The sequence below is a fragment of the Perognathus longimembris genome, chromosome 18, assembly GCF_023159225.1.
Source record: "Perognathus longimembris pacificus isolate PPM17 chromosome 18, ASM2315922v1, whole genome shotgun sequence".
In the NCBI taxonomy this organism is placed as follows: domain Eukaryota; kingdom Metazoa; phylum Chordata; class Mammalia; order Rodentia; family Heteromyidae; genus Perognathus; species Perognathus longimembris.
In genome coordinates this window covers 11,819,083-11,846,519 of record NC_063178.1, presented here as the reverse complement: position 1 = coordinate 11,846,519, position 27,437 = coordinate 11,819,083, and the positions used below count along the sequence as shown (strand labels likewise).

The window sequence follows — 27,437 nt, the reverse complement described above, 5'->3', positions numbered from 1 at the left end:
TCATTTCAGCGCATTGTGTGCTGGGGAGGGGGCCTGGGAACTGAGCGCACCCCTCAGATGAAGGGGCTCTCTTGGGAAGCATAGAGAATACCTTGTGGGAGAATGGTGGCTTCCTTGGAAGAGGGCTCAGGTGCGCACTTTTATTACTCTCCCACCTATACAAGCTACAGCTTTACATCTGAGAATGGCTTTTTCTAGAACCAAACGTGTGACAATGGAGGCTAGGAAAGGTGATTCTGGCTTCTCCGTTCCCACCGGGATGGTGGGAGCCGCCTTTCTGTCCTTTTGATTCTATCTCCTTTTTTTTTTTTATTGGCTTTTGGAAATTTTGCTGTCAGTGTATCCACTGTCTGCTATCAGATGCCAAATAACGCTAGCTCCCTGGGAACGATTTGCTGCTGCAGGGCAGGAGCCAAGAAGAGAAGGGAAGCCAGAGATGAGGATTTAGGGAGGCCACAGTGTTCCAGTTGCTCTTCGGGGATCACTGCTTTATTCCTCTAGGGGTGCTGACTCAGGATTCCCCCTTCGGACCTGGCTTCTACATTTCTTTCAGGGGAGTTTTGAGTCCTGCCCACCCTCCAGACACTTGGCTCTTGTTTTTGTTTAGCTTTAAAGAACCAAATATTAGTACACCAGGTGCCAGTGCCTCACCACTGTTATCCCAGCTACTCAGGAGGCTGAGAGATGAGGATCCTGATTTAAAGCCAGAACAGGGCAGGAAAGTCTGTGAGACTCTTTAATCTCCAATTCACCACCCAAAAGATAGAAGAGTGGAGGTGTACTTCAAGTAGAATGCCAGCCTTGAGTGAAAAAGCTAAGGGACAGCATTCCCAGGCCCTGATTTCTAGCCTTAGAACACACACACACACACACACACACACACACACACACACACTACACACACACACACACACACAAGTATGGATGATGATGATGATGATGATGATGATGATGATGATGATGACGATGATTTTGATTACTGGAACCTAGCATCTGGTTGAGGTTGGTTTGCTTCTAGACTCGTGTTGATCATCCGGGCATCCAGGAAATAGGTGCTGACTGGCCACATTACACTGGCCAAGGATGGCTTCCCAAAGTAGGCTCACTTCCAGCCTGGGTGGGCCAGGGTCAGGGTGAAAATATCCAGTCAGTGCTTTTCCATCCTACCTCAGTTCTGGCTGACAAGGACACGTACTCAGCAGATCACTGAACCAGGCCTTTGGCTCTTTTCAGGTACTGTTCTCCCGTCCCCTTCTTCAGTCCCATGAGCCCTTCCAGATTAGTCTCAAACCATCAAGAAAATGACTTGAAGAACTGGTGCCGGTGGCGGAGGCTATGATTTGTGTGGTCATGATTTGAGGCTACACCCAGCCACATCCACCAATAGCCGGATGAAGTGGAGTATACAAGCTGTATGGCAACCCATAATAGGCAAAGATCATGGCCAAGAAAACACCCAAGCAAGAAGTGAGACCTTACCTCAAAAATAGCCAGTGCGAAAAAGGGGCTGGAGGTGTGGCTTAGCAGTAGAGCACCTGCTCAGCAAGTGTGAGACCCTGAGTACAAACCGTAGAACCACTAAAAAACATTTTTTTTTTAAGCAAAAAGAAAAGAAAGGAAAGGACCAACAGTCAACTAAAACAAATGAAGTTGTGGGAGCCGCAACGATCTTGTCTGCGAAGACAAGAAGGGAAGGTACAATCAGTGAGCTCTGACTGGGTACCCTCACAGATTCTCCTTTGATCCCCAGACCAGCCTTGGGAAGCTGGCTGTACCCCTATCCACAATTTATAGAAGAGGAAAATGGGGGGTAGGGCTGAAATCATCTGTTTAGGGTTCCAAGGCTCACAGTAGCAGATCCTAGGCCTGAGCCCAGGCATCTAAGCTGGCTGGGGAGGGCAATAGATTGAGGCCCAACAGCGGGGACTGTGTGCTTCAGAAAGGAGTGAAAGGGGAAATGGCCAGATTCCACATACAAAAATACACAATGCCCAGGTAAGCAAGAGTCATTCTTTAGTCTGTGTCGTGAAGCCTTTAGCTGAAATTCCAAAATAACTGACTCTCCTATAGATTAGCTGCCATTAGCTTTAGCTAGAGCTACTTTTATCTCTCAGCCTCTTGGTCTCGGCCTCCTCCCATGTCAAGCTGCTTCATCTCTGCTTTCTTCACTCTCTCCTACAACCATCCTCCAAACTTCTGAGCTCTCCTTCTCCCCATGTTCTTGCTTGTTGGTTATTTTTCTTCAGTGCGGGAGATTGACCCCCTGGTTTAGTAGGCAAGTGCATTACCAATGAGCCACACTCCAACCCCATAAATCTCTGCTTTAAGATCAGTTACCAGTGGGACGTTAGCCCAATGGGTAAAGCACTTCCCAGCATGCGCAAGGCCCTGGGTTCCTCCTCAGCACCAAAGGGGGGTGGGGAGAGACAGTTGTTAACAATCAAATCAAATTAGTATTTTTTTAGCATATGTAATGTACCACAGCTTGCTTATTTCAGAAGACCTGCAGTAATGACCTCTGACCCCCCAGCTATTGGGGGTCCATTCCTATAGGAGAGTGCTGGTGGTAGGAGGTACTGCTGGGGAGCAGGGGAGACATAGACCCCTCTTCTCTGCCTCAACTGGATAAGCTGGGGCTTCTGAGACATTTCTTATGCAAGATTTTGCTTGGGAAAAAAAGATTTCATCCTGGAAATCAACACCGTGGGAACCACTGTTGTGTGCTACTGTAGTGAAAGGTGCTTCTCAAACTCCCATATGTAAGGAAATCTTTGGGCTTCTTTTTTTTTTTTTTTTTTTTTTTTTTTTGGCCAGTCCTGGGCTTGGACTCAGGGCCTGAGCACTGTCCCTGGCTTCTTTTTTGCTCAAGGCTAGCACTCTGCCACTTGAGCCACAGCGCCACTTCTGGCCGTTTTTCTGTATATGTGGTGCTGGGGAATTGAACCCAGGGCCTCATGTATACGAGGCAAGCACTCTTGCCACTAGGCCATATCCCCAGCCATCTTTGGGCTTCTTGTTGGTGAAGATCCAGTGTGTGTTTCTAACAGGTTACCCCTAGTAGCTGCTGATGCAAGGAAGGCACTGTAGCCAATGCTCTAAAGTAGCTCCACAAATGTGCATGTATGTGGGTTATTGTTCTTTCCCATCTTTGATTGGTGAACAGACAGGCAGTTATTGCTCTATCAGTCATCATCATCCATCTAGCCTCTTTACCAAGACTAGTTGGTACTAACATTTAAGCCAAATCAGCAGTGACGATCTGACACACTCCATGAGGGATGAAGTCCTTATGGCACAGGGACGCTCAGGAGAGAAAGGAAATGACTTAGCACGTTGAAGTGATCCATTCTTTACAAATGCATCCTGTGAACACTTGAAAATACATATAATCTGCTCTGCAGTGACCTCTTCCTCCCCGTGGCCTCACTGAGGTGAAAGAGTTCACTATGAGAAGTTCCTGGATGCCCAATACGGTAGTCCTACAATTCTCAACAGACCTGGGCTTTAAAGGTCTACAGCCCTTGCATAAGCAAGTGGACTTTTTCAAGGTTGCACATAATCTTGAAGATGTCCTCTGCATGGATTAGGGAACACAGTGGCTTGCTGTTATGAAGGAAATCATTCCATTCACTCTGTTTTGGACAAATATTAATAGAATAAGCCTGAGCCACTGCCTTTGCTATTATCTGATCAAATTTTGGTTTCTTATTTATTTTTTTCATCCCGGCTCAATGTTCTTGTTTCTGTTGGATAGAGAGATCTCTATTTCAAAACAGAGAAGCAAGTGTTTGCTTTTGGCCACAGATGGGGTTGCGCACTCCTGTCTTGTAAATTTATTTTTTACTCTCCCTTTACAGCTGTGACCTAGTTAATAATTGTAGGTGGGATGCAAACTCTGAAATCACTAGGCTTTGGGCTTTGCTCTGTTGAATTGTGGAATATCCTCCTCAGTGACAGGAAGTCAGGTTGTGAAATCAGCACGTTTGTATTCTTTATGCAGCAAGAAATAAAAGACTGAGTATATCTTGCTCACTGTCAGAGGAAAAGAGAGGGGAATGATGAGAAATGCATCTTCACAACCAACACAGGAGCCTACTTGATCTTGGTGGGCTGCAAACTGTGAACTCTGGATGGTCTGGCCTCTGGTCCCCAAGGACAAAGGTAGGACTGGCCCAGGGTCTTACTTTGATTGCTTCATTCCTGATGTTGGGGAGAGTGTGTGGAAATATCACATTACTAGGAACCTGTTAATGGTGGAAAGGGTGACAGTGATTTAAGAGGCATGGTACATGTAAATGTACATGGTGGACTGAAACCTTCTTGCAAAAAAGAAAAAAAAAGGAAGAACTGAGTTTAGACTGGGTGTGGTAGCTCATGCCTGTATTCCTGACCACTGGGATGTGGAAGCAGGAAGAACATTGCTGAGACTTGCCTCAAAAACAAAATAAAAACTAAAGGGTTGGAAATGTGGCTTGAGAAGTAGAGTACTTGATTAGCAAATGCAAGCCCTGATACTCCAAAGAAGAAGGAAGGAAGTGAGAAAGGGAGGAAGAGGGAGGAGAGGAGGAGGGAAGGAGGGAAGGAAGGAAGGAAGGAAGGAAGGAAGGAAGGAAGGAAGGGAAGGGAGGGAGGGAGGGGAGGGAGGGAGGGGAGGGAGGGAGGGAGGGAGGGAGGAGGAAGGAAGAAAGAAGGAGGAGGAGAAGGAAGAAAGGGAGGGAGGGAGGGAGGGAGGGAGGGAGGGAGGGAGGGAGAGGAAGGAAGGAAGGAAGAAGGAAGGAAGGAAGGGAGGAGGGAGGGAGGAGAGGGAGGAGGGAGGAAGAAGAAAGGGAGGAAGAGAAGGAGAGGAGAGAGAGGAGGAGAAGGGAGGAGGAAGAAGGAGAAGAGAAGAAGGAAGGAAGGGGAAGGAAGGAAGGGAAGGGAAGAAGGAAGGAGGAAGGAAGGAAGGAAGGAAGGAAGGAAGGAGAGAAGGAAGAGAGGGAGGGAGGGGGAGGAGGGAGGGGGAGGAGGGAGGGAACCAAATTAGAGAACAAGTTCACATTACCAATAGTCCCAATAGTTCTTAAGTCAACAAGTAGGGGAATCATGGTGGGGAAATTCTATCGTTCCACAGACTATTTCTTCAATCATATAATTTTGTCAGGGGAGGGGCAGGGCTCTCAGGCTAAGGTCCCAGCACCAGTCCACCAGCCTCACCTGAATAGATTTACTGGGTTCACCTAGAGATGTGTTTTAGCACGCCTTCAGGCGATTCTGAACCCAGCTAAGGGGAGATGGTGGGGCCAGTATTCCTGCCTTACTGAAAGACATTCGTGGAAGCACTCAGCCTACCAGCTCAAATCTGAATCTGTTACCTCCCTTCTTCAAGGAGGAAACAACTGATAGCTCCCAACCAGATTTTCCTTAAATATCCCAGAGACTTAAAAAACCAAAGTGTTTAGTATTTCATGGCTAACCAAACCATACAGTTTTCCTTATCAATTTTTCAGATGGTTTCATGACCCAGGAGGCTATAATTACATTTTTTTTCCTCCCAAATCATTCAAGGGCACCCCATTTCTTTCTGTTACTTAACCTGGCTCTCCTGGTTCTCCAATTTCAATGTTGCTTCAAGATGAGCTTTGCTTTATTCCCAGTGAGACAAAGGGTCTTTTATCAAGTCAAGAATACATGGCCATACCTTAAATGTAGTAAATATTTCACCGACAGAAATCTCACTCTGTCCAAAATTGGCAAGATATAGAAAGGATGCATATAGAGACAATCTAGACTGCTAATACAAGCATGCTCACCTGTCCCTGCCTTAGGTCATAGACACCCCACTGGGAGCGTAACCCCTATCCTAAAGAGAAGATATAAAATCCACTGACGGGTGGACAGAAACAATATGACCTGCCTTACCCCCCTTTAAGTCTTGTGAGCTTCTCCGCTCACCTTTCCACAAACTCCCTACCTACATTCTGGCCAACCTAGTATAGATGATTCATAGTAGTTTGTTGTTTTGTTTAGTTTAGATTATTTTTCCTGTCATTGTTACGAGGGAGGGATTTTACTAAAAATAATTAACAATAGCCAGGCACTGGTGGCTCATGCCTATAATCCTAGCTACCTACTCAGGAGGCTGCAACCTGAGGATTACAGTTCAAAGCCAGCCTAGACAGGAAAGTCCGTGAGATTCTTATCTCCAATTGACCACCAGAAAACCAGAAGTGGCATCGTAGCTCAAAGTAGTAGGGCACTAGCCTTGAGCAAGAAAGCTCAGGGATAGCACCCAGGCCCTGAGTTCAAGCCCCAGATTCAACCACCACCACCAACAACAAAATTAACATACATGTTTTAACTTTATCTCTTACAAATTCCTCCTCAGAGAGCCTGAGATTTCTTGATTCATTCCCTGGCCTCTTAGAGATACTAACTCCATGGATGCCCAAGTCCTTGCACTTTCCTGCATGCTTTAGATCAGCTACAGAGGATGTGGAATACCTAACACAATGCAAAGGCCATGTAAATAGCAGTCACACTGCATTGGTGAGGGCTGACACTGATGTAAGTCTGCACGTGCTCAGTACACGTGCCATTATGTTACCTCCAGTCAGCGAATGGTCGCCTCTACAGATGTGGACCCCAAGGATATGGAGGGTGACTTGTATAGAGAATATGATGAGCTCCAGATGTAGGCACAGCGGGATTTGAGGGAATCGCCACCTCTGCCCTCCATGACTGTGACACAGAGCCCGGTGTGGGACAAAGCCACGGTCACTGGCTTCCCAGCTGAACTCTGGAAAGCCAGTCTTCCCGCACACCCCTGCTTTCTTTTTCCCTGAGAAAACTATTCTTTAAAAGTGCCATTTAAAAAAAAAAGTGTAGCCTAGAAAATGGCTTCCCAAAGTCCTGAGTTTACCAGTCAGATCTGACCTACCGTAACAGCCGCATTAACCTCGGCCTTGACTTTGCCAGCACATGAACATTCCCATTTTTATGTAAGATAGGGGCTTCTCTGGGGAAGCTGGGAGCAGGGGGAGTTCCTTAAGCTGTATGCTAAGTCTTAGGTAGGCCTGTTCCCTGAGATCATGCTTTTGTAAAGAATACAATGCATCACCCATTTGGGGGCCAGGAGTGTGGCTCAATGGTAGGATGCGTATTCAAGGATCTGGGTTTGGGCTCCAGCACCTAACCTTCACCTGTAAATACCTGCTTTCATTCATTCAGTGGTAGCGCCATTCTCATTCAAGACACTAGAGATACAAAGAAAATATAATTACTGCCTTCGAGGTTTTAGAAAGAGGCTTTACTAGAACTGAACAGTGCATTATTAAAATGAAAACCTGCCAGGTGCGGGTGGCTCACACCTGCCATCCTAGCTACTCAGGAGGCTGGGATCTCAGGATCATGGTTGGAAGCCAGCCCAGGCAGGAAAGTCTGTGAGACTCTTATCTCCAATAAGCTACTAAGGAAAGGCCAGAAGTGGTGCTGTGGCTCAAGTGGTAGAGCGCTAGCCTTGAGCACAAAGAGGCTCAGGGACAGCCCCCAGGCCCTGAGTTCAAGCCCAAGAACCAGAAAAAAAAAAAAAAGAAAACAACGAATATCTTATGGATAGCACAATGATCCCACAATGATAATATGAGGGTTACTGTATTCATCATAATCACATAAAGAGAAACAGTATCCTCCCCCTATTCTCCTCTTCTAAATTTTATTTGTTCTCATCAATGCATTTTCTCCCCCATCCCCCCCCCCAAAAAAACTTCAACTTCTCAAGGAAGCTCTCCTCTTTGCTGGGAAAGTGCTACTTATGACCCCACCCCGAGGCGAGTCTTCTGTGAACAGGAACCCAACTCAGTCTTCCCCTGTGGACAAGAAACTATGGAGCTGTGGAGACCATTTCTCCAGCCAGCCCCTCCCTTTCTGTGACTCAAACCTTCTCTTTACAACTTTACTATAGACAAGGCCCAGACCATTGTTCCCTGTGTATGTGTGTGTGTTACCCCTAAACAAAATAAGGCAAGAGAAGTGCTGTCGTTTTGTTTTCTTCTTCACTTAAGACTGTAGATATATTTGTTTATAATGTAATATGTATAATATGGTTGGAGAGTATATTCTGGCAAACTAAATAAGAAGAGATTAGAGACGGACAGTATTTGATTTGGGATCCAGAGTCTGGACGGATTTAATCCAAGCAGCCTGGTGCTCCTTCTGTTGGGGCTGGGATGGATGGATGTGAGCGCTTTCTGTCCTAATGGGGGTAATGGAGAGATGACATCACTTTTCTGGCCACAGGCTCATTGGTCTAATGCCTTACAGGGCTTTGGGAAATATTTCTAAACATAGCTCTTGGCTTGCTGTTCTGGAGTGCTGAAACCCAGGGCAGTTCCTATCGTTCTTGTACTTTCCCAGGCACCCAAAATATTTTTATATACACAGTCAAACATTTTTTAAAACTTAATTCTCCCTACCCAACCCCCCCCTCCCCAATGAGCATAGTGAATTCCCTAAAATTTGTATAAATGGTCTTTGGGGTTCTTAGGTTAAGAAATGATGATGCATTGATGACTTTTGCTCCAGAGTTAGGACATTTTCCAGAGCCAAATATGGGATTCGATGTGTTTGCGAACCATCCTGAAATGCCTCTGAATTCAAAAGATTGTTTGGGTTGGGGTTCTGAGCATCACCCACTCACTCACCCAGACAAGTGCTATTTCTATCCTTTTCCCAGCCAGTTGGAACTGGGATTTTACAAATGGTAACTTCCAGAAGTTGTTTGGGTTTTGCCTCCAGATGGTGAGTGAGAAGCAGATGGGGCTGGGGAGAAGCTGGGGAGGAAGGAAGAGGAAATGCTGCCACCTCTTCTCTAGCCTGTCTCTCTACCTCTTCAGGAGCAACATGCCAGGGGCCGAGGCAGGAGAGACAGCAGTCCACCCTCCCCCCCCAAAAGCAGCCATCTTTGTTGTTCTCTACCAACCTATGTCATGGAGATTGGCAAGAGGCTACGATGTAAGCTTTCGTTGGGAAAGCCAGAAGGCTACCACGCTGAGCAATGGTGGCTCATACCTGTAATCCTAGATCTGAGGATCACGGTTCAAAGGCAGCCCAGACAGGAAAAATTTGTGCAACTCTTACCTCCAATTAACCACAAAAAGCTGGAAATGGAGCTGTGGCTCAAGTGGTAGAGTGCTACCCTTGAGCAAAAGCAGCTCAGGGACAGCATCCAGGCCCTGAGTTCAAGCCCTAGGACCAGCAACAAAAAGAGAAGGAAGGGAGGGAGGGAGTCACTTTATTTTCACTAGAGTGGCTAGAATCAACAAGAGGAATAATAACAAGGCTGGTGTGGAGAACCAGGGCCCACATAGACTGTAGGTGGTGAGGTGAAATGATGCAACTACTTTGGGAAATTGTCTGACAGTTTCTCAAAAGGTCAGTGTTTCCTGTGCCCTAGAATTCCACTCATGGGCACAGATGTCCAAGAGAAATTTTAAAATGATTCATCTACACAAATGTCCATAGCACATTATTCATAATAGCCGAAAGTGGATCCAACCCATGTGTCCATCAACTGATGAGTAGGTAAACAGTCTATTCAGAGAAAGGATACTACTCTGGAAGGAAAAGAAAGCAGTGCTGGGACATGCTGTGTATTCATGTAACATTCCTAGAAGTAAAAATCTGTGAATTATCAGGTGCCAGTATCTACAAAGGGAGGAGACTGAGGAGTGACTATAAGGTGACAAAAATGTTCTAATCTTAGACTGTAGTGATGGTATAGCACTCTAGGAATGTACTAAAAATGGTGTGTGTGTGTGTGTGTGTGTGTGTGTTGTGTGCACACGCATGCACATGCACCAATACTGTGGCTTGAACTCTAAGCTTCTCCCTCTCACTTGCCTTTTGTGCTCAGGGCTGGTACTCTGCCATTCGAGCCACAGATAGATTTACTTCCAGCTTTTTGCTGCTTAATTGGATGTAGAGTTTCATAGACTTTCCTGCCCAAGCTGGCTTCGAACCATGAGTCTCACATCTCAGCCTCCAGAGTGGGTAGCTTTCCAGGCATGACCCACCAGCACCTAGCTCCTTCTGGGCCTTTTGATTGCATGTGGAGTAAGTCACTATGAAAACTTGGAGTGTGTAGAAAGATAAATGTGCACCCAACTTAAGCCTCTTTCTGAGAACGGTGTCAGAAGGCAGAAAAGGGGATGCAGAATTCAAATGAGTATGAGAGACTAAGAGCTGGAGGAGTCCACAGATGACGTGGAAGTAAGGGCTGTCTGCTAATTGCACACATGATACAAAAGAAATTTGATTCCTACAAAACCTGAAGGCATGGTGGTAAGGCATTCCGGATCCATCTCTGTCCATGCTTGCACTTATGTGAGGCTGTTCTATTTCCCATTCTAAACCACTTTTGATCCTCTTTAGATTTTTTCAGATGAATGAATTTGGCTTAGGCCTTAATTCCTCATGGAAGTCCCTAGTAATTGGGCTGCAACTGGATCGGGCTTTGTGGTTGAATAACACATTTACCGCTAGAGCCCATCAGACCAAGATACTAAAACACACCCAGGTGCATCCTTGAAAATAAATGCCATTTTTGCTCCCAGTATCTGACTTCTACCTGACATAAAGAAGTTTCCCAGCTAATCCGGTGGCTGACATTTTCTCAAAGAGATGGAATTCACATCATGGAGTGATTAAGACAGGTGACCTTCCCCTGTACTTCAGAATGTTTCTTTGGCTGCTATAAATATACTTGCCTGTGTGTGCTCTTTTGTAGGAACTGACAGGTGTACAAATTTCATCCATAATTATGCTACACTGGACTTTCAATGTCATTTGTCCAAATTTTTTCAAGTCATTAATTATGTATTAAAACATCCCCAGAGTCAGACTTCTTCTTTTTTTTTTTTAATCCTCTGTTTTAACAAAAGCAGTGAAGGAGCCTGAACACCGGTGGCTCACTCTTGTCATCCTAGCTACTCAGGAAGCTGAGATCTGAGAATCACAGTTCAAATCAGCTTGGGCAAGTCCATGCGACTCTTATCTCTAAGCAACAAAACGCTAGGAGTAGAGCTGTGGCTCAAGTGGTAGAGGGCTAGCCCTGAGGGGGGAAAAAAAAAAAAAAACAAGAAAAGAAAAGTAAGGAACAATATCCAGGTCCTGAGTTCAAGCCCCAGAACCTGCACAAAAAAGAAAACAAAGCAATGAAGGAGAGCCTCAGATCTAGACAGACAGAATACACAGAAATACACAGGTACTATGATAGGGAAAATGAGAGACCTGGAGCTGAGGAGAGGGTCTGGGGGGACAGCCCCGTGCCAGCTATGGTCCTGTGTGTGCCGCACTTTACAAGTGGTAAAGATTTCAAGACAGTTTGTCTGCGTCTTCCTAGTCCCAGAAATTCTTGTTTACATTCAAGCATGCTTTTTAAAAACAAAAATATCACAGCATTTTTGTACTTTAAAAATTCCCAGCCCATAAGCTAAATATATGGATTATATATATTTAACTCTTTTATTTTTAAAGTCACATTCTTTAATCATAGAATAAAGCAGGGCCATTAGAACTTCCCTATCGGTTCCATAATTACATGCTTCAGATAAGAGTCTGGTTCACAGCCAGACTCCCCAGAGGGTGGAGGGAGTGCACTAGGGCCCCTGAGTAAATGTCACTGTCCTATATCTTGCCTTTGTGTTTTCTTGAAAATACCAAGGGCCTTAGCTAATGTTAATGGATCCTTTTTTTTTTTTCAGCATACTGGGTTGTTTTTTTTATTTAGTTTCTTTCTCCTTCCCTCCTTCCTTCCTTTCTTGTTTCCTTTCTTCCTTTCCCATCCTCTCCCCTCTCCTCTCTGCTCTTTTCCTCTTCTTTTTTCTTTCCTTACCTTTCCTTTTCATTCCTTCCTTCCCTTCTTTCTTTCCTTCCCTATCCAAGTTATCCATTGATTGTGGTGTTTACAGAAGGTAAGATCCTTTAGTATACTCTATCTTCCATTACAAGAATGGAAATGAAAAAATTATATAGGAGTAAAATCACACATAGTGTTTACCTAGGAGCTGTTATTCATGGGAATGTGATCACTCATGAACAAACTAAAAGAAAGTAATTCTAGATGAATTAAACCAATTCAGAGGTCAAGAGCAAAAAGGAGGAGAGGGGTTAAGAGAAGATGATTTAAAGAAGCACCAATTTTGTAGTGCTCTAAGAATTCGATTTTATCAGTGCTAGATAATGTTTTTTAATTACCAGATCATAGTGTTCAAAGAGATAACAGCATACTCTTCGTTATCCATTGTAGTCATGTGGCTTCATTGAATCAGATCAACAACTCTGTAGTAGGTATTAATCCCATTATATGAATAATTAAGCTGGAAAAGTCCGAGGTCACAAAGTCATAGGGCCAAGTTCAATCTGGAGCAAGTCTGACTCAACAACATACTCAAATAAGTTTGTAGGTCATGTAAGTTTTCCTGATAACATTAAAGGTAACAACGGAAGGCAGAAAGTAGTCAATAATAATAGTAAATAGGCTGAAGGGAAAAAAGTCTTAATAATAAGCAAGTTTTTTCAGGACTGTGCCATCCAAATAATATTACCATTAAACTTGGTGGATCCCTTAATCATAGATTGTGTTGTGATCGGCTCTTCTTTATCCTTTTCCCTTACCCTTTTCCTCTCCCTTTCCCTGCCCACCCCCATCTTTCCAGTTTCCATATCTGATCTTCTGGTACAAAAACGATTGAATCAGATATGGATGTTTTTCTGAAACATGGCTAAAAATAACCACCAAAGGCACTACATCAAAATCACAAATATTTGTAACTCCACCAAGTGTCTTTGCTTTGGGCTAAGTTGTACAGGTGGTTTATCCATTAAAATAATAATAATTAGAGCTTTTGTAGACAATCTTGACACGCTCTCCCCCAAAATACGAAATAGGTAGCCTTGACCTCCTGTGTGCATTCTCCTCCAAAATCTTAGCTGTGCCTACTAAATCTATCAGATAAATTTCCTTACAGCCCTTTTAATCCTAGTCTAAATTTGGGATGTTTCCAAAGAAAATGACTGGTGTTTTTACAAGTTGCCCACAGAAATAGCTATTTTTCCAATGTTGATGTAAAAATGGACTTTTAGCTTCACCACACAGAAACACTTGGGTTTTCCAAGTTTTAAAGAGTTAAGAAAATAGATGCAATGCCTTGGGAATGTTGGCGGGGAGAGGTGGGAGGGGGGAATGGATCCCTCTGCCCTCTGCTCTCACCCTCGAATGGCTCTGCCTTTGAGCTCCCTTCCCTCCATTCTCTCTTGACCTGCCGGAAGAGCCAACTTCAGTGTATGGACCCATCCACAGAAGGGCAGGAATGTGTGATTATCTGTCCGTTGACCTTTTCTTTTTTTCCTTGTGTCTGGTGAGTCCTTGGAGACTGGGAAGTGGGGTAGATATGTGATTTAGGAGCCTTCTGCTAATCCTTGAGGGAAAACAGTCTCTGAAGATTAGGGAGGGTGGTGGAGAGGGTCGGTAGGGGGAGAGGAGAGCTAGAGGAAGCACAGTTATTTGACTGCATTTTTCCCCTGCCCGATTAAATCTCCGTGGCACTGGAACTTTGTGTTACTCGAAGGACACGGCCTTGTCTGTGGGGGCCTGGGAGCAGAGGGGCATAGGCAGGGCCTGGAGTTGGCATGGCTGCGGAGCTGCTGGGCTCTGAGGACCTACCCGGTGGCTGGAACCTTGCTTGTTGGGCACTGAAGACTTACCAAGAAGGAAAGCTTTGGGTCCTGCAGCTGATGTTGAAACCATGGTGCGTCTCCAGGGCTGTCTACCAGGTGGGAACGAAGTTCCTCTTACTTTTCTATGCTGAGCTCAGCACGATGGGGAATGGTGGTGGAGGGAGGGGTGTGAATAATTGGCACAAGCTCTTAGGACTCCAAAGCACAGTGCAATAAATAGGGAGCTGGGGAATCAGAATGGAGCCTCCCCTTTCAAGATGCTAAGAGCTAAGCCATCTGGGTCTGAGTGCAAAGCAGCCTTAGGAAGGAACTTTATGTGGACCGCACTGCTTGAGAGATGAGGTTACTAAAACCTCAACAGGGATGTAAGTTGTGAAAATAATGCAACCCGGAAAATCATGTGATGAAAACCATGGTATTAATGATTGTAAAGAAAGATCCTCTTGAGCGGTGACATTTTTTTTTCTATGTAAAAAGATGTGAATTGGGAATGGGACAGCTGACTGTGTGGGAACCAGATTTTGCTCACTGAGAAGAGAAGACAAGGATGGATGGATGGATGGATGGATGGATGGATGGATGGATGGATGGATGGATGGGCTGACTGAGTACATGCGTGTTAGCACTCTCCCTCACCCTCACTTTCTGCAAGAGGGTGGCCTTTCTGAGTTTACTGATTGGGAGATTCAGAGAACTTCCAAAAGGGACACAGAATCTTCCTCTTCTAGTCACTGAGGATCCAGATCAGTGGTGTTAGGCCATGTGCCTCTTTACCAGGGGTACTTCAGTCCTGACAGCCCAGTTCAGGAGAGGGCTAAGAGGGCTCAGCCTGACTGGGAAAAGGGAGGGAGTTGAAGTGGAAAATAAGAGTACTTTCCTTCGTCTGGCTCTTGAACAGGGGGGAGGTAGAGTCGGGGAAGGGGGGGGCGCGTCACTTGGTTGCCCTAAGCTGACTTTTTTTCTAAATAACATGGTTTATTTCATTAAGTCAACTTGACTTGGGCTTGGCCCTTTCTCCTTGTTTGCTGGCTCACCACACAATTTGGCACAAGGCAAGCACAGCTGGCCTTTGTATTTCTAGGTGTAATTTGGCGGTGTTTAATCCCTTAATGAACCATAATGTCTAAACTACTCAGGACTATGCGGCCCTCCCCTGCAGCCCATTGGAATGTCTGGACGTGGACTGAAGGGCCAGCTCTGTGGAAGTCACATGTGGGCAGACTGGGTGATTTCCCGAATAGACACAGCTCCCCAGGGTGCCTGCTTCTCCATCTGCCCATGGGTGACCTGTCCAGGCTTTGTGGAAGTGAGATTTTTCTAGAATTCCTATGCTGGAAGGACATATTCCAATCACTTTTAATATAAACAATAACAATGTCTCAGACCATATAGGAAAGAAATATGAATTAAAGTCTTCAACCAAATTTGACAACACTGAAAATTTTACCTACTATTACCAATGACAAGTTATGAATCTGAAAGAATTCAGGGGAAGGGGGACACCCCCATTTAGGAGAGTCAAAGCAGGAAAGCAGTTGTCAGGTTGATTTGAAACTTTTCTGAAACCTTCATTTTGAGTCATATGTCTGCCCACTTGGAATTTTGGGTAATTACTTAGTCAAGACCACTTCATGGTTCCAGTTGTTGCTGGGGTCAGAGTTTGGGGATCTGGCTTCTTACCTCCACCTCCCAGCTTCTTGTCTCCTCTCATGTCTCCCCGGATTACTTAAAAAATGGAACTTCAAGGCAGGTGCTGAAGGCTGATACCTGTAATCCTATCTACTCAGGAGGCTGAGATCTGAGGATCATGATTTGAAACCAGTCAACCAGTCCTGACATGAAAGTCCATAAGATTCTTACCTCCAATTAACTAGTAAAAAGCCTTAAGTGGCGCTAGGGCTGAAATGGCAGACTACCAGCCTTGAGTAAGAAAGCTAAGGGACAGTGCCCTGACTTCTAGCCCCAGGACCAGCAGAGAGAGAGAGAGAGAGAGAGAGAGAGAGAGAGAGAGAGAGAGAGAGAGAGAGAGAGCGCATTGAGCATAGATGAACCTGTTTCCCCATATCTTCCATTCACATCCTAAATATACTGAAGAGAACATCGAATTATTAGCCACAAGTCCTAGAAAAAGAAAGTTGTTCCTACTCAGCCACAATTCAATCCAGCAGGTAGTTGCTGAATAGCAGTTGTGTGCCTGCCTGTGGTGGATGGGTGAGACTTACAAGGTAAACGCGTTCCTTTCACTTCCCTGCTGTCCGTCTCCATCTTCCGCCAATAAGAAGTAGCCAGATGCCTCTAGCCCACTTAGCCTTATTTGCACCAGGGAGGTAATTCCCATAGGTGGATCAGGAAAGCAGTTGCTAGGAGGAAAGCCAGGATGGCAAGTCGGCACTTGTTCAGCAACTCCAGGCGGCTAGGTTGACAACACATTCGGTTAGCAGTATACAGGGCCAAGCTGAGGGGCTGGGGAAATATAACAAAACCCAAAGTAGATAACCGCTATGCCAGACTGGAGTGCTCTAAAGGCCTTCATACAAGACTTACCAAGTCCTGGGTAGCTTCCACCAGTTTGTAGTCTTCATATCTATGGGACAGTGGGGCTGATTTAAAGGGACATTTAAAACTGTACAGTGATCCATTCCCAGTTGTTCACAATCTCAAAGGGAGGAGCTAAGAGCACAATTACATTTCAACAAAGAGAGGTTTCAAAAGAAATGCAGAAAAATAACTAACTTGGCTCAAGGAAAACTTTGTGCCCTCCCACTCCCCCCCAAAACCCCCAATCTCTCCTGGCTATTACAGAATGGGGATAATAGTCTAAGTAATAGACTAAATAAGGTGATCTATGGAAAAGTGGTTATAAATATTGAAAGAATAGACTACTGTGATTTTCCTTAATACAGTGTATTCTTACTATTACTTGTCTTGGGAAAAATTCCTCAAGTGTGCATGTATTTATTAGTGATGCAGTGATTAATGGCCATTTGTGTATTTTGCTTAAGCAAGGCTTTGGTGGTTTCCAGTCTCTCCATTGGCTTAACTTGATGTTTGTGTGTCAACCCCAAATGAACTTAGATTCACCGGGGAGCTCTTAAAACACCCATGTTCAGTCCCAGCTCTCACAAGCTGATTGAATTAATCTGGAGCCTGAGTGTTGGAATGGTTTCAAAGCCTTCTGGGTAGTTTTAATGTACGGTCCAGCCAGAAAGCCAGAGATGAATGAGCCAGTATCACTGCCAGGTAGCAAGCAGCTGCTTGCAAAAGGGAAAAAAAAAAACTCCTAAGGATCATGGGACTCAAGGGGTGGAGGGGAGCCTTTAAATTATCCGGACTCCTTCATTAGACATTGTACATATGTTTGGAAGATTACCTTGTGTTTCATAAGTATGTACCATTAAAATAATAATTTTTAAGATTATATACGTGTATCTATGATGTACTAGGGGGATTCTTTAAAATTATACAAACCTAGATATGAAAGAAAGATCACAAGTTACATATACAAGAAAGCTGGCAAATATCAAAAGCATACCTTGAGAGAGAGAGAGAGAGACAGCCTGAGCCATACCTTAGACTTAATGAATGTCTAAGGGTTGGGGCTGGCAACCCAATATCTTCAACTAATGATGGGTTAATCATAACGTGACCTCATCGTCATGAATCATGCCAGAGGACAAAAATATTAGGTGACACCTAAAAAATGGGGGTCATGAACTGGGGTTGTAGCTCAGCCATGTAACAATTGTTTACAATGCAAAGGGCCCTGGGTTTGACCTTTCTGCACATAAAAAATGAGGATCATAAGTAATGACTTGACAAGATGATCAGGTGGATTAACTGAGATCATCCAAATTGAGCCCATAGCTTGGCACATAGGAAGCACTCGGGAAATGGGGGCTGCCTTTATTCTCACCAAATGAATGGGATATCCCTGGGCCATACCCAGAAGGAGGAAGAAGAGACTCTAGTTTGTGACTCAGTATAGCAAGGCTCTTCTCAGTAGTGATTTCTCTGGGATGGGGGGTGGGCAGGCATCCCTTGCAGCCACAAATCTATCTTGCTCCCAGAGTTGCGGCACAGCCCCTGGGAGTCCCAGGGGCACAGTCCCAGGGGCTGTGCCGCAACTCTGGGAGCAACTGTCTGGCCTTGGTAGGGATTTTCCATGTTCCTCAAGTGTCTCTTGTCTCATCTTTTCCTTACCATGTCACTCTCCCAAGCAACCCCTCATGATGGGCTCAAAAGGGCCATGATTAGGGGAGCTTCAGAAGGAAAACAATTAAAAATATAGGCAAACATAGATATAAAAGGGAAAACACAAGTTATAATCATCAAACAAATCTGACAACTATTATAAGCATCAGAAATCCCAAAAATAATGTGGAAACTTATCAATTAGCCATCTAACACATCCCATATAAATTATCCCTCCATTTCTATGTACTTTCACTGCCTTAGTCTTTGATCTCTTCTTCACGAGACCGTGCTTTTCTAATCTATTCTATAGAGAGAAGAGAGACAGAGAGAAGCTGGGTAGATCAAAATCTGTTCTTTTGTCATGGGGAGTTTATCAAGATGTCTTTCAGATTCATAGCCTGTGACTGGGAATTCGGTGCCGGATTTGGAATGATTGTAGAATTTGGAGAGAAACTCCTCTCAAGTATATTTTAGATATGACATATTGCAGAACTGCTTAGGATTTGACTAGAGGTGTGTGCCCTCTAGACACAGGAATTGTGGGGAAATCCAGTAATATTTTATTTCCTTCAACAAAGAAAACTGGATCTGATGCTTTATAATACCATTTTAGTGGGGGAAACATTCTATATTTTGCTACAGGCTATAAGAACTAGACTCTGTACCTATAATTTTACCAAGCTAATCATTAGATTTCTCTATGGAGTACTTTCTGGCTGTCAGCATTTTTGTGGCTGGTCTTTGGCCTTACTGGGATTTGAACTCAAGACCTTGCACTTGCTAGGCAGGTGCTCTATAAGTGAGCCATGTCCTCCAGTCCTTTTTTCCACTGTTTTTCTTGTTCTTGTTGTTGTTGTTATTGTTGTTGTTTGGGTTTGGTTTTGTTCATTGGTTTTGTTCTTTTCAGATTGAGTCTTTCTTCCTGCCCGTGCATACATCTATACTGTGATCTATCTATTTTACTTGAGATGAAAGGTATATAGCACCATGCCAGCCTCTTCCATTGAGATGGAGTCTCATAGACTTTTCTGCCCTGTGAACACCATCCCTCAGTTGTGAAGGAGTCTCAAGGACTTCTTTGTTCCAATTAGCCTCGAACCAAGATCTTCCCAATCTCAGCCTTCCAAATAGCTAGAATTATAGCAGTGAATCACCAGGGCCCAGTTCTGTCAGCAATTTAAACCTTACTTCTCTTCTGATTGCCACATACCTCCAGAGACAAGTGCAATAAGATACAGCTGCATGGAACGATCTCTAGCTCTCCCTGGGGGCAATCCAGAATGTTCTGGAAGCCATTCTTAAAGCAAAAATACTGACTCTCCTATACATGGAAATGCCTGTGAACCCTGTACATATGTTGCTCTTCTCCCAAACCAAGTGTGCTCTCTTCATTTTCCATTTGCTGCATTCCAAAAATGTTCATAGACATTCCAACACAGCTTGATCAAGAAGGGCATTTAGCTGAGTGAGAGAAAGTTGACATGGAAAGAGAAATTAGTCATCACTGATGAAAATTAAAATATTTCCCTTCCTTCCTTCCTTCCTTCCTTCCTTCCTTTCTTTCTTTCTTTCTTTCTTTCTTTCTTTCTTTCTTCCTTTCTTCCTTTCTTTTTTTTTTTTTTGCAAAAATGACCACAGGAGAACTGGGCTTAGGTATCCATGCTCCGCCTTTGGCAAAGATGTGAAGGAGAATCCTTGAACTCTTCGCTGCCAGACCACTCTCTCTTTCCATCTCTCTCCCAACCCCTCCTCTCACCTGGCTGTGGCTTTTAAAGTATAAGAAAATAAATAAATAAGACAATGAGATGCACAAACTGAATGACTGACCCACCATAAATTGCTTCTGGCCTCAAGGAAGTAAAACACATATGTACGGCATCTGGAAGCCTGTTTTAGATTACTGGTGGGGTTGGTTTTTTGTTTTTTTTTAATTGAATGCTATTAGTTTCAGGGGTTTTTGTTCCTATTTGTAGAAATTGCACCCTTTATAAGTGCTGTAAACTCGGTTTCTGTTTTTTATTTTCTAATGCCTGCTGACAAAGCACCAGAGAGGCCATGTGTCTGGTTCTCCCTCCCTGCTGCTTTTTAGATTTGGACTTCAAGGTTGCTCACAGGGGCGTCCCCATTTTCTTTCTGGAAGATGGTTCAGAGGCACTGGACTATCCCAAGGTTGTTGGGCTACCTGGAGCTTACCCATCTTGGCTGCTTCTAGAAGAAAATATGAACAAATGGCTGTAGTGATTACCCAGACATTAGGAAATCAAGAGAACACTTTATCTTTCTTGGTATCTTTGTTGCAGTTTGGGGTTTTGTTTGTTTGGTTTGGTTTGGATTTGGGATTTGGTTTTGGTACTGGGATTTGAACTCGGGGCCTGGGCTCTGTCCCTTAGATTTTTCACTCAAGGCTAGCACTCTACCACATGAGCCATGTCTCCATTTCTGGCTTTTATTGTGTGGGGAGATAAACAGTGTCACTTACTTCCCTTGCCTGAGCTGGCTCGGAACCTCTATCCTGAGATCTCAGCCTCCTGAGATCCTCTTGGATTACAGAGACACCAGTGCCCAGCTTCTATATAGTAGTTTTTACCCAGAGCTCTTCCAACACAGGTACCACATTTTAGACCAACTATAAGAAAAACAAGCTAGTCTGAGAGATCGCCTTGTGTATTTTCTTCTAAGAAAGGAACAAGGTTCTGAAACACAGAGGTTCTAGAAAAAAAATGAATCTATTCGCAATTACACCCTGATGAACTGTGGGTGTGATTAGTGGTCAGCTCTCCTCGTGACAAGTAATTCCTCCTCCTCTCTGCTTCTCTGGTATCTTCTGAAATAATTACCACAACCAATCTGGACCTGGGGAGCAGGCTTCCATTCACACAGATGTTTACACATGTGCCATGTTGGGGCTTTGATTCTCAATTTGCTATTCTATGCTGTGACTCTTTCATCATTTTGTTATGGCAACGTATGTTTGCGAAGGGCGAGGTCCTTTGTATTATTTAATGCCTACATATGGCTGAGGCCTTGCCTCTTCTCCACTGATGTGTTCCATGTGCTGTGCTCCATGAGGGAAAAATGCTTGAACCAAGGAAGAGCAAGTAACCGACTTAGTAGATTTCTTGGTCAAGTCTGTAAAGTTGTTTGTGCTACATTTTCAGGCACTTGGTGGGTGTCTGACAGTAAAAGGTGGTGTGTTTGTATTTATACCAAAATGCTTGAATGATTTCACATACTCTACCTTCTTTGCTTGTTTGTTTGCTTGCTTCATTGGCAATACTGGAGTTTGAATTCAGGGCCTCTCACCCTTGCTAAGCAAGTACTCTTCGCCTTGAGCCATGATTCCAGCCCTTTTTACATTAGTCATTTTTCAAATAGGGCCTCACATTTTTGTCCAGACTAGCCTGAACTGCTATCCCTCTGTTTATATCTTTTGAATAGCTGAGATAACAAGCATAAGCCACAGAGCCAGCTTTTTGGTTGCTATAAGATCTGGTGAAGTTTTGCCTGGGCCATCCTCAAATAGGATCTTGTCAATCTCTATCTCCCAAGCAACTGTGATTACAGATGCAAACAATATTTTAGTGATTAGTTGGAGATAAGAGTCTCGCTGACTTTTCTGCCCAGGATGACTTCAACTTATGACCCTCAGATCTCAGCCTCCTACATTGCTAGCATTACAGGCATGCCTGGTGCCCAGCTTGACAGTATTTCCTTATATCAACACAGAATCACATCTTTGCAATAGGACTGAAAACAAAACTCATTCTTGAACTTTTGATTTGTTCCTTCCTGTGGACAGGAAACAGTGTAAAAACTCAGTTTTTACTTTGTTGGTCAACTATTTTTGTATGTGACATGACATGCATGGGGCCATTTTTACCCTAATCCTTAAATGCATTTTTCTTTGTTCCAATGGAGATTCATTTGGAGGTTTGAAATTAGCCCATATTTAGTACATCAGCCACCATTTATCTTGGGTCTGTTCTTCCCAATACTTGCTAATCTACCACGAAATCACGGTAGAAATCAATTCTGATTTAACTTTAAATATATATATATGTGTGGCTTTAAACATGTATATGTATAATTTTATTGTTATTAAGGTGTTGTACAGAGGGGTTACCATTTCATAAGTCAGATAATGAGTACAGTATTTTTTGGACAGCATCACCCCTTTCTTTACTTTCACTAGTTTCCTCCTCCCATCCCTGTGATTTAGTTTTTGATTGGCATAGAGCTACCTTTGATTCAACATTAAGAGCTTCTAGAGTTCTACTTCAGTGGATCTCCAAGATAGTAGTCCCGTTGGAAGGGAATTCGCTCGTTCTTTGTGGGAGTCTTTAGGTGGAGCTGATAATGATGACAGGGACTTACTCTGCCAAAGCCTCATCGAATCATTACTTAACTAACTGAAATGTCTGTTTGCTTAACATCTTCAAAATGTTGTGTTCTTCACAAAAGGGCATCTTTTCAAGTTTCCCTCATTTGAGATGCAAATCACATAGTCTGGCTTCAAGCTAACTTCTTGCAATTGGCAAGTGTTTTCAAATGTGCTGTCTTCTTTTTGAGTCTTAGCGCTCCCCCACCCCCAGTAGGTGAGAACTGTCATCTGCATTTTATAAATAAGGGTAGCAGACAGGGACACTGAGCAGTGGACAGCTGGTGGTCTGTGGGGAGAGACCTCAACCATCGTATCGTAGATATTTGTTCTGGGATGATGATCGACTGTAGAAGTGATTGTTTACTTGGAATTCTCTGTTTAAGTAACATCATTAGCCTGTATAGTGAGTCTAGGCATATACACCTTTCTCTGCCTCCATTTCTGCATTACTTAAAGATTCATTCACTCATTCATTCATATATCCATTCAGTATGAAACTGTACCCCTCTGTATATCACTTTGACAATAAATAAATTTTTACTAAAAAAAAAAAGATCACATGCCAGCATAAAGTTGCTGGAGGACCTAAGTGCTGAACTTAGTAGGCCTAGCCATCCTGTGCTTAATGAGTATATTTTGTGTCTGAGATAGTCTTACTATATAACCCAGGCTGTCCTCCTACTCGTAATCCTACTGCCTCAGCCTCCTGAGCGCTGAGATGACAGGGGTGAACCATCACACTCTACTTAATAAGTGCATGTTTAAAATCATGTGCGATAATGTTGACTGTACAAGTTGAGCACTGGACACCCTGTGTTATACATTATCTTCACCCACCCCTGGGCCATGTGAAACCCACTGGCCTATTTTGAATGCCACACCATCAAATGAAAATTTTTTCATTCTCAAAGGTATGAGCTCATTACCATGGCAGATGGGTTTCCAATGAGTGATTATTGTACCATCTGATCATTTTCATGCCATGCTCCTTCCCTTTGGAAGATGGAAACAGTATATGGGCCCTTTATCATCTTTGGAAGATAGAGGACAATTTCCTAGTTATGACCACCTGTCAGACAGACTGAGAGAAACCATACAATTTAGAATCAAGAAACAATTCTGGCAGAGGTGATTCCTAATAACAACTTTTGTTTTGCCAGATCTGGGGCTTAAACTCAGGGCCTGGGCACTGTCCCTGAGCTTCTTTTGCTCAGTGCTACCACTCTATCACTTAAGCCCCAGCACCACTTCCAGCTTTCTCTTCTTACATGGTACTGAGGAATCGAACCCAGGGCTTCATGCATGCTAGACAAGCACTCTACCACTAAGCCACAATCCCAGCCTCCTTTTTCTTTCCCTCAGGACCACATACTTACTAGGCAGGTATTCTACCACTTGAAACATTGCTCCAATCCTTTTTAGTTATATTTCAGGTAGGGTCTAATGTTTTCCCCCAGGCTATCCTAGACTGTGAGTCTCCTTAACTATTCATTCCATGTTGCTGGAACCACAGTCCTTTGTCACCATGCTCAGCTTGTTGTTTGAAAAGAGATCTCAATAACTTTATGCCTGGGAATGGCAGATCTCAGACAGTCATCTTAGTCTGGGGTTAAGGAAATGTGTCCCAGAGCAGTGAATTAACTATATCCCCTCTCATCAAAGGGGCATAGCTTCCATGATGCCAATGGGTGTTTGAAAGCACAGATGGTAACCAACTCTACATTTGCTGTTTTTGTCTGTACCTACACACCTCCAATAATATTTAATTTCTTATGCAGACAATAAGAGAATAACAATAGTCAATAATGGAATAGCGCAATTATAACAATGGACTCCTATGATAGTTATGTGAATGTAGTCTGTCTCTCTAAAAATATCTTATTATACTTGCACCTCTTAGGTAAAGGGTGGACTTGACTTCTTTTTCGAATAGACAAACTGCAATCATTGTTTAACCCACAGTTATACTAGGAAATGGCTCTACCAAAGATTCTAGGCAAGTCATTTGACTATCTGGTCGCAGAGGTTGCTGGAGACTCACAGTGGAATGAAGGTCCCAGAGTTAGTGGTTTCTGAAAATCCAAAGAGCCCTCTGCTCTGTCCCCACTGGCGGCCTGGATCCATGACTCAGGGCTACCTCCCCATACCACACAGCTTTGATTAGACGTCCCGGGATTTGTATAGTGTGTTGCAGCCACTGTGGCTTTTCTACAAGTCCATTACACTGGGCCAAATACCTGCAGTTCTAGTCCTCCCTTGGCCAAATCAAGAGCATAGGCTAGCACTCCTCCTCCCTCCCGCTCAGTGCCCCATCTCCACCAGGGGGCACAGGAAAGTGCTCCTGGATACTCAGCCCGGAGGGGGAGTGGGGGGCAGATTGCAGCTAACACTGTATTTCAGAGCTCTGCTCCAGGCATCGCAGCCAGACTTCATCATGTGTTCGGGACTCAGGCTGAGCTTGGCATGGTTTCATTTGAAGATCTGTGTTCTATTTAGTTTTCTTCCCACGTCTATGAAACTTTGGGCAAACTCTGGATACATCTCAGCCATTGTGACACACGTTGATGATGATCACCAACGGCCTTCTCAGCAAGGCGTCTGAAGGATAGCTTGCACATCGCTTGATGGTAGAAAATCTTGCTTTGCTGAAGTCTCAATTTTTTAAAAACTTGTATTTTTTATCTTTATTATAAAGATGATGTATAGAGGAGTTACAGTTCCATAAGTCAGGTCATGAGTGCATTTCTTTTGGGACAATGTCATCCCTTCCCTCACTCTCTCCCAGTTTTTCCCTCTTGTCCCCATCCACTCAGTATCAACCTTTGAATGCAGATAGAAAGGTATCTGATTCCCATTGTTGGGGGGAAAGGGAAATCTTACTGAGAAGTGACTGTCATACCTGCAAGTTCTCATCACCGAGAACCCATGCTGATCAAATGCCTGACCTGAGGCCACTTGGTAGAACAAAATGGATTCCTGGGGAATCTTATTCTCTGCTAGCACAACTATAGATCAAACAGCCAAGGAAATATGACTTACCCAAACTAGTTACAACTATTGAAATTAAAAAGTCTTATTTTTCTAGTCCTGAATCTTTACACATATATCCATTTCCCCAATGATCCTACATGATAACTAACTGATTAATTTTGCAAGTCATTAAATGGAGGCTTGGCCACATTGCACAAGCCGGCGCAGCTAGTGAGAGACAACACATGAGCCCATTCTTAATCCCTGTGTGTTCCACAATTGTAGAAAATGCTGAATCCAACCTTGTGGTGTTAACCCCCTTCCAGCATGGCCTTCTTTCTGCTCACCCTTAGCAGCTACAGCCATCAACAAAGACCCTCTTGTACCCAGTCCTAGTCAGTTTCTAGTCTGCGGGGCATCGTTCTATTTGGTGATCTTGAAAATACAGACATTAGGTTGCCCTCCTCTGTCTTCTAAAATGATCTCCCTGAAGTTTCTTGTTTCTTCCATGCATGGTGAACTAACAGATATAAACTGAGCCCTTTCTACCTTCTCCACCAGAAAATCCTGCGAACTAGCCAACTTCCACTTCTAAGCTCAGCATCACCCCAGTGGACTACGTTAGAGGGTTTTTTTTTTATAACAGTGAGCAACAGTTCTTTTAATGTCCCATTTCTTTGAACTTCATATGTATCTGTTTGTGTGCCGATGTGTGTGTGCGTGTGCGTGTGCATGCGTGCACCAGTCCTGGGGCTTGATCTCAGGACCTGGGTGCTGTTCTTGAGCTTTTGTGTTCAAGACTAGCTCTCTACCACTTCTGGCTTTTTGGTGGTTAATTAGAGATGGGAGTCTAACAAATTTTTCTGCCTGGGCTGGTTTAGAACCACAGTCCTCAGAGCTCAGCCTCCTGAGGAAGTAGGATGACAAACATGAGGCACCAATGCATGGTTATATGTATCCATTTAATCCTGCAGGTAACTTGAATGGATTCTGTTATCTAATTATCCAATTGTGTCTAGGGAGTGTGAATCACAAGGCCAAAGTCAAACAGCTCATGAGTGGTAGAGCCAGGATGTAGGACATCCAGTTAGCTGCAGTAGACAGGGCTGGAAGCCGTGGGGAAATGGTCAATAAGAGATGGGCTACATTGCTAGTCCTTTGGACTCCTCACCACCTCCTCCAGCCATACTCGGGCCCACCATTTCTACAGTGGTGTTCATCACAGCTTTCAAATATCACAGCCTTGGCTCATTATTTTCATCATAGTTACATGGTATTGTGGGATCCACAGTCTCAGGACCAAATCACAGATTGAGTACCCATTAGTTGTGCGGTGATTAGCTTGTTGCTTCCCGCTGTTTCCTCAACTGTGAAATGGGGACGGGAAGACCTCAGCATTTTGTAGTCATGAACTAGGTTCTGCATGTAACGCACTCAGCACTTTTTCTAACAGACAGAAGCATTCCATAAAATGGCTCTGGCTTACATTGCCATTTTCACCAATCAGCCAACATTCATTGAGTTATAGACCAGTCTGTGGGCGAATACTGAGAAACACAAATGAGAGGAGAGGCATGTGCTACACCTTTGAAAGTAGCTGGATAAATTAATCAGGTAAGGGGGGGGGAACCTAATTAGGAACACATGGCAGTGGCCCCCCAGAGGCCAAGAGAGACATTCAGACAGGAAATCCTGTTAGATTTCAGAAGAAGAAGGAACCAGGGCTCAGACAGGATTGAGAGAGGAAGTTGAAGAGCAGACAAGATTTATATAGGCTGCAGGGGCAGGGAGGGCTTCCAAACAGGAAGAAGAGTGCAAGCCAAAGGGAAAGGTGTGGAAATTAGAAACAGCATGTTCGTGGTTACCACATACAGTCAGCTTGGTAAGTGGCTTACAGAGAAAATGAACAGAAGGAACATTTAGGGAGTGGGGACCAGACAGATACAAAGGAACAACAAGGAATGTATGCAGTAGTGAGGGGGGTGGGCTCAGTGGTACAGCACTTGCGCAGCCTGCATGATGCTCTAGGCTTGAAATTCAGCACTGCAAAAAAATAATAATAATAAATTATAACATAAAAAATATAGCCAGGTGCTAGTGGCCCATGCCTGTAATGCTAGCTACTCAGGAGGCTGAGATCTGAGGATTGTGGTTGGAAGCCAGGCCTGGCAGGAAAATC

General features: G+C 44.0%; 1 protein-coding gene across 2 annotated transcripts in view; it reads left to right on the top strand.

The window, feature by feature from the left end:
• The window catches only part of Frmd4a (FERM domain containing 4A), a 273,063-nt gene that overhangs the window by 25,494 nt on the left and 220,132 nt on the right, over window positions 1–27,437 (top strand). Inside the window, exon 1 of one of the 2 annotated variants that reach the window (XM_048368004.1) lies at window positions 13,666–13,809. The exons of the other annotated variant lie outside the window; for it this stretch is intronic. Coding sequence (XP_048223961.1) covers window positions 13,666–13,809 — 144 coding nt within the window. Of the gene's footprint in view, window positions 1–13,665; window positions 13,810–27,437 lie in introns of those variants that run through there. 2 annotated transcript variants of the gene reach the window in all.